Below are 7,472 nucleotides of genomic sequence, written 5' to 3'. Positions count from 1 at the left end.
TGCACGGGTGTGTCGGATGCGCGCTGCCCGCCTGCCCCTTCCCCGTGCGCACGGGTGTGTCGGATGCGCGTTGCCCGCCCCTTCCCTGTGTGTGTGTCAGGCGCACGCTGCTCTGCCCATCTGCCCCTCCCTGGTGTGGTGTTGGACGCATGCTGCTCTGCCCGCCCGCCTGCCCCTTCCCCGTGTGTCTGTCAGACGTACGCTGCTGTGCCTGCCCGTCTCTCTCTGACTGGGGCTCTCTCTTCTCTTCCCCCCCCCCCCCCAGTTCTCTTTGGGGAGATCACGCGGCTTCTGAATCACATCATGGCTCTCACCACCCACGCTCTGGACATCGGGGCCATGACCCCCTTCTTCTGGATGTTCGAGGAGAGAGAGAAGGTAAACCCCACAGCTGGCTCGAACCGGAGCCAGCAGCTCCATCGCGGGAGAAGGGCAGGGCAGCCAGAAGCCAACAAGTTGATGGCCCCTCTGCTCCAGCGTCCTGTCTCTTTGAATGGGCCACGGCACGTGCCTCCTCAGCCAGTGCCTAGCCCCAAAATGCAGCTAACAGGCCAGTGCTGTCTAAGGTGGGTGGAGATTTGCCTGGCCCAGCTGGGGAAGGTAACACCCGGTGTCACCAGGGACCCCTGGAGCTCAGCCTCAGGCAGAGCCACAGGCCCCAGATCTTGAGCGGGGTGATTGGCCCAGGGAGGAATTCCCCCTTGGCCCAAGGGGCGTGTGCTGACAGCAGCCTGAGTCAGATGGCGTTGCCCATGAATCAGCTGCTAGCTCAGCCATTGCTGAGGATTCTGCAGCCAGGCCAGGGCTAAGCAGCTCTGTGCCAAAGGCCAGGGGTAAATTACACAGGCCCCATGTATCCTGCTTTGTCTTCCTCCGCTACGGTGCTTCCCCGGGCTGCTCTTCTGCCTGGCTCCCTGGCCCTGCTTGGCGCTGGCTGGGGCTCAGCTGGCAGCCTTGGATAGACTGACTCATTTCCTCCTCCTGTGGAACACTCTGGTGCTTCCTAGTTCACCAAACAGGCCCTGGAACGGGGTCCTTCCGGGGTGTGACCGGCCCATGCCAGGGCATTGGCAGCGAGAGCCGTTGGCTGCTCCCCATGCCCCCGGGAACAGCATCTCTGGGGTGCTCTGTGGGGTGGATCCTGCAGAGCTGGGATCACCCCAGGGCTGGGGGGGCACTTTAAGGCTGGCCAGCCAACCTGGTTTGCTCGTGCTCTGTGCCCCCCGGGTGCTGGGCATGTGGGTGAGCAATGCTCTTTCTGTCCCCTGCAGATGTTTGAATTCTACGAGCGGGTCTCCGGGGCCCGGATGCATGCGGCCTACATCCGGCCAGGTGGGGTGCACCAGGTACAGCCAGCAGCATGCAGCTCTCCTCTAGCGCTGCGCTGCCCCGGTCCATACAGAGTTGCGTCCGCCTCCCTCGTGTGGGAGGCCTGATTGGCTGCTACAGCGTGAGGTCTAGGTATGGCCGCAGACCCTTGTCTGTGGACCACAGCGCCCTCTGCAGCTCACAAAGGGATCCGGCTCCCAGCCTCCTGTCTGCAGCTGCTCAGGGGGAGCTGGGGTGGGTGGAGCCTCAGAAGGAGCTTGTGCCGGATTGGGCACGGGCACCCAAGCCCCTCCCCCTTTCTTCAGTAGTGGCACTTCCTTGTCCCGGTCCAGTCCGGTCTGCTGAGAGCAATGCTGGCCTCTCGGGAGGGCTTCTTGCCAGCCCTGCCACTGCCAGGAGCCCCATTCGGGGAGGGGCTGCCCCCCCGAGAGAGAGGCCCCCAAGGGAGGATCCCCTTTCCCCACTATGGAGGGCCTGTAAAGCGGCCGGCTGGAGATGCTCGGCGCTCAGACAAGACGGCACAATGTGACTCTGGCAGCTGAGTGTTTCACGCCCATGGCCCTGAGCCGGAGCCTAACTTCCCCACAAACTGGGGTCATAGGGCCTGCAGCTGGTCAGGTCAAGGTAGGATCTCACCCTGGGCTCCTCTCTCCCTTGATACTCCGAGCCAGGCAGCAGGGGAAGGTGGGGAATGGCTGGGGCCTTGTCGGCACTTCTCAGACTTGGCAGCAACCCTGGGGCCTCCTGCTCCTTGGGTGCTGAGTGATCCCCCTGAAGTTCTCCAAGCGTGTGTGTGTTGTCTTCCCCCCAGCCCTGCCCCACATGCACACATATGTGCTGCAGGAAGAGCTCAGATTCTGCCTGTGCTAACCCCCTCTCCCCTCCCCCCCACAGGACCTGCCCCTGGGGCTGATGGACGATATTTACGAGTTCACCAAGAATTTCTCCATCCGGATCGACGAGTTGGAAGAGGTGCGGCTCCCAGGATGAGTGCCGTGTGAACTGGGGATGGAATTGTTCTCTGCAGTCAGCCCCTGCTGTTCCCCAGGGAGGGGACCCCTGCTTGGGACCTGGGAACGTAGGAATCCTGTGTCCCCTCCAGCCCCATGAGTCCGCATGTCTCAGGGTTTGAGAAGGGTTTTGTGCATTCCATCCCTTCTCCCACCCTGGGTTAGGCCAACGTGGTATCGGCCCCTGCAGCCTCTGCCAGGTCTGTGTCGACTGATCCAGCCCCCAGTGGCTGCTCAGACGATCCAGATAAGTTTTCCTTCTAGGGAGCAGCTAATACAGCCGCGAAGGGAGCACGGGGTGGGGTGCGCTTTTACAAGGGTGAGCAAATCTGTGTGTGCCTGGGGGCAGGGAGGCTGACGGCAGAGCTAAATTCTTAGCAGGCCCCGCTGTGTGTGGAGGCGCTGTGCCCGGCGGCTGGGCTGCTCCGCTTGACCATCCCATGGCACTCTTCCTTAGTCAAGGTGTTGATTCTGGTGTCCTAGGCAAGGTCAAACCCCTGTCATTACATCACCATCAAGAGCAGGAAAAGCAGAATCCCGTCTCCAGCTGCAGGGGAAATCGAGGGAGGTGCAGAGTGTGAAGTGCTCATGGTCTGTTAACATCTGCTGTGTTCCACTCCAGAGCTAGCTGCATTCCGGCGATGGGGAGGGTATATATGTGGGGTGAAATGCCTCCGGGTGCTTGGGGTGCCCGGGTGCTGTATCGTACGTGTGCCCGCGAGCAGCCAGGGCCGAGTGTTTGGAATAAGCGCTGGGTGGTGTTTCCCGGTGTTCACTCCCTGTCCCCTGGCAGATGCTCACTAACAATCGGATCTGGAAGAATCGCACGGTTGACATTGGAGTCGTAACCGCAGAGGAGGCTCTCAATTACGGTTTTAGGTATGATCCTTTCCCAGGGTAACGTGTTGTAACTCAGGCTGGAATGGGGGTGGGCGCATCCCGGGACGATGGGGTCTGTGCGCGCTCTGTCCCCTCCCCTACGGGCCGGCCTCGCTGGGGTGTCAGTGGAAGGTTGATGGTGTCGAAAGCAGTGAGAGTCCCTGGCGTGGGCGCGTGAGGAAATGTCCCTGGTCTGGGAAGGAAGCCACACTATTATCGCAGTATACCTTGCTTGTGGTTTTCCCTTCGGCAGCGCCATCTAGTGGCTAGAGCCAGGAGAGCAGAGTCCAGAGATCTGTACCTGACTCTGCCCCTGCCCCCTCGCTGTTCCTCGGTTTCCTCAGCAGTGATGGGCTAATAGCGGCCTGGGGGGGGCGGGGTGCGGTTTAATCAGCGTCGGAAGCTCTTGCCAGGTAGACTGATGCCAAGTGCCCAGGCTAAGGGAGAAACTTCCCCTGGCAGCGGATTTGGGAATGGCCCCTGGAAGGGTTACGCTTTCCTCAGCCGTGTCTGGGGCTGGCCACTGCCAGGCCAGGATCCTGGGTGGGGTGGAGCCACAGCCTGGGCCCCACTGCTCGGCTAACCCTTCCCTCTCTGCCCTTCCCAGTGGGGTGATGCTCCGTGGCTCTGGAATCCAGTGGGATCTCCGCAAAACTCAGCCCTACGATGTGTACGACCAGGTGGAGTTTGACGTTCCAATTGGATCGCGGGGCGACTGCTATGACAGGTGCCTTCCACGTTTGGGGGGGGGGGGGGGGGGAAGAGGGCGGTGCTCCGGGGAGGGCCGTGTCCCATGCTGAGTTCTCCGGGGGAAAGGGGGGAGTTGACCCCAGGGAGGGCCGTGTCCCATGGTGAGTTTTCCAGGGAGGGGAGACTGACCCCAGGGAGGGCTGTGCTGTGGTGAGTTCTCTGGGGATGAGGGGCTGATCACGGGTAGGGCTGTGTCCCATGCTGAGTTCTCCGGGGGAAAGGGAGGAGCTGACCCCAGGGAGGGCCGTGTCCCATGGTGAGTTCTCCGGGAGGGGAGACTGACCCCAGGGAGGGCTGGGCTGTGGTGAGTTCTCTGGGGATGAGGGGCTGACCACGGGGAGGGCCGTGTCCCGTGCTGAGTTCTCCGGGGGGGACTAACCCCAGGGAGAGCCGTGTCCCGTGGGAGGTGCTCATTGCTCAGAGACACGCCTGGAGGCTGCCCTTGCAGCACAGGGACCATTCTCAGACTCACTCCTTTCCCCCCGAGGCGTCTGTCCATTCTGCAGCCTCTCTGTGGCCTGAGCCATGTGACAGCAGCTCCCTTCGTGGGCCGACGGGGCCCTGAGCATCCTTTCCACAGACAGTCCAGCAGAGCTGGGCGTCGCCTGCCAGGCTGGGCGTGGCTCGAGCCAAGCAGCCTCCTCCGTGCGGTGCCCAGGGTTCCAATCGGTCCTGCCTGGCCCCCGGTGGGCTGGAATTGCCTAGGCTAAGCCTGCTCCCCCCCTCCTGCGGCAGGTACCTGTGCCGGGTGGAGGAGATGCGCCAGTCACTCCGCATCATCCTGCAGAGTCTCAACAAGATGCCCGAGGGGGAGATCAAAGTGGATGATGCCAAAGTCTCTCCTCCCAAGAGATCTGAGATGAAGGTAATGGAACGCGGGGTCTCCCGCTCCTGGGGCCTCGACTCTCGGGGAGGGAACAAGCATCTCTAACGTGCGCTGCGGCCTGTCCCAGCCTCGGGGGAGGCGGGGCTCGTGTCAGAGCCGAGGACTGCGGGGCGGGGCTCCTGCCTTTGGGAGAGGGTGGATGCCCTGAGGAGTCCGGACGCCTGACATCTAGGCTCAACTGTGACGCTTCCTCCGTGGGCACGGTGCTGGCCTCACGGGAGGGGGCACAGGGCTGCAGCCCAGCTGGAGAACACTGGTGCTGCTCTCTGGTGCCGTTCTTTGAGGGGGGTTCCTTTGGAAGGGGAGTGGGCCAGCAGCCCCGTAAGGATGGCAGCTTCCTGGGTCTCTGGCATCCCTGCCAAGCTGGGTGGGCGAAGACGGCCGCAAGCCACGTGCAGCGGCTGGCCATGGGCGATTCCTGTTTCACCTTGTTCCTGTAGTGTGACCCTGCTTTGCTAAGGAGTGCCGAGCCCTGCGGGTGCTCGGAGAGCAGGCAAATGAAAGTGCTGTTTGGCTAGCAGGTTCCAGGTTGTACAGCACCTGGCACATCAGGGGCTGGGCCGGGCTCGGCTCTCAGGTGCTGCCACAATATGAGTCGCTGAGGATGATGAGACAGAAGATGGGCTTGTGACCAGCACTCGACCTGGGTGTCGCTAGCCCTCTGAGTGCCTCAGTTTCCCTATCTGCAACAGGGGGAGAACAGCCCTTCCTTTTCCCACCCTGCGTCTGGCATGTGAGTTCAGCCTGGGGCCTTTCGCTCTGTGCAGCCATGGGGCTGCTCTCGTCCTGCTGCAATACGCACAATCCAGATGGAAACTGCCTTTGATTGGGGGCCCCTGGTAACACAGCCAGGGACGGGGACAGGTCAGGGGAGCTGTCGCCCACAGGGGAAGAAATGTCTTTGCCTGGATGGGACCCAAGTCGGGGGCCCTGACCCCTCGTCACTAAAGACACTGCACCTGGGGATGGAGGAGGAGGGGTGCTGGCCCCGCACCCAGGGCTGGGAACTGCATTCCTGGTTACTTCCTGCCCAGAGTTGCTGGGTAGTGAGTAGCGATACGCACGGCGGCAGGGCTGGGGAATCTGGAGGAGGGGAAGCAAGTTGCAGAGAAGCCAAGTGACTGGGCCAGTGTTGCGCTGTGAGTCAGTGGCGGAGCCCTGGCTCCAGTCCTGGGTCTGGCCGGTGCTGCTGCGGCGCCCCAGAGCGCCTGTCCTTCCTGCTGGGGGCCATGTGACTGCGCTGGGGCAAGGACCCATGGAAACGTTCGCTCCGTATATTGCTGTGTCCCCAGCCAAGGGCTGGGACGGTCCAGGCCGCCTGTCTGACGCTCTGAATTCCCTTCTGTGCAGACCTCCATGGAGTCGCTGATCCATCACTTCAAGCTATACACAGAGGGCTACCAGGTGCCTCCCGGAGCCACGTACACGGCCATCGAAGCCCCAAAGGTACCCGGTTGGCGGGGCGTACAACCCTTTGCCTATGCCCTGGGCGCTCTCCTCCCTCACAGGGGGCAGCAGAGTCACGGTCCCCCCGGCTGTGCCCTGGTGTAGCCCTGGCTATGGGCCGATGCCCTGTGGGGGCGGGGGCATGTTCCGGTGCCACTACAAACCATGGGAGATGGCTGAGCTCCTGGGGGTGCGTTAGAGCTGCTGCCCCTGTCAGTCAGCTGGAGCCTGGCTGGCCGTTGCGGGCACTGCCCGTGGGATCGGGCTGGTACTAGAGGACAGTTGCCACTGGCTGGTGATTGCGCTGGTGATGTTCCATCGGCCCCAGCTGCCCCGGGGGGCACCACTGGGCCAGATTCCCAGGGATGTGTCTGGGGCAGCTCTGGGTGTAGGCTGCAGATGGGGTCCTGGGGGCTGTGCCGGGCGCTCATTGACAGGCCCAACCCAAGCTGCTCCCCTCCTGCCCCTTTGCCCCGCATGGGTCCCTGGTTCTGCTCAGTCATGTGATGAGCTGCTGGGTTCGGTTGTGTCCCAGAATCCTTTGTGCCAGCTGCCTTGTGCCCATGTGGACCCCCCTTTCATGCTGCAGTGGGGACAGGCTTGCCTTACCCGACCCAGCAGGTGCAGGGGGAGGCCCTATGGGAGAAGACCCAGGGAGAAGGGGCAGGCCTGTCTGCAGGGAGGGGGGCACCAAATGCCACCCACCTTGGGCACCTGTGCCCAGCGCTGCCGTCTGGCTGTGTGAGGGCTGCAGAGTCTCTGCTTGCATCGCCAACTCCCTACTCCGTCCTGTAGGGCGAGTTCGGTGTGTACCTGGTCTCCGACGGCAGCAGCCGTCCCTACCGCTGCAAGATTAAGGCGCCCGGCTTCGCTCACCTGGTAAGAGATTCCCTGAGGATGGGGGCTGCCGGGGCAGTCTGGAAAGGGGGAGGTTCTCACTTTAGGGGTGCTGCTGGGAGAGTCTGGGGGAGGGGATGGGGTGTCTCACTTTAGGGGTGCTGCTGGGAGAGTCTGGGGGAGGGGATGGGGTGTCTCACTTTAGGACTGCCACAGGGGCAGTCTGGGGGAGGGGATGGGGTGTCTCGCTTTAGGACTGCCACAGGGGCAGTCTGGGGGGAGGGGATGGGGTGTCTCGCTTAGGGGCGCCATGGAGGCAGTCTGGGGGGAGGGGA

General features: G+C 62.8%; 1 protein-coding gene across 1 annotated transcript in view; it reads left to right on the top strand.

Moving 5' to 3' along the window:
- Positions 1 to 7,472, top strand: part of NDUFS2 (NADH:ubiquinone oxidoreductase core subunit S2) — a 23,060-nt gene that overhangs the window by 12,515 nt on the left and 3,073 nt on the right. Inside the window, exons 5-12 of the mRNA XM_024204181.3 lie at positions 266 to 378; positions 1,272 to 1,346; positions 2,224 to 2,301; positions 3,133 to 3,218; positions 3,826 to 3,945; positions 4,704 to 4,833; positions 6,205 to 6,300; positions 7,096 to 7,179. Of these exons, the coding sequence (XP_024059949.2) occupies positions 266 to 378; positions 1,272 to 1,346; positions 2,224 to 2,301; positions 3,133 to 3,218; positions 3,826 to 3,945; positions 4,704 to 4,833; positions 6,205 to 6,300; positions 7,096 to 7,179 (782 nt within the window). The remainder of the gene's footprint in view (positions 1 to 265; positions 379 to 1,271; positions 1,347 to 2,223; positions 2,302 to 3,132; positions 3,219 to 3,825; positions 3,946 to 4,703; positions 4,834 to 6,204; positions 6,301 to 7,095; positions 7,180 to 7,472) is intronic.

This window comes from Terrapene carolina, unplaced genomic scaffold, assembly GCF_002925995.2.
Source record: "Terrapene carolina triunguis isolate 2854851 unplaced genomic scaffold, T_m_triunguis-2.0 Scaffold249, whole genome shotgun sequence".
Taxonomy (NCBI): Eukaryota; Metazoa; Chordata; order Testudines; family Emydidae; genus Terrapene; species Terrapene triunguis.
The sequence above is the reverse complement of the archived record's forward strand: the minus strand, read 5'-3'. Positions and strand labels throughout refer to the sequence as shown.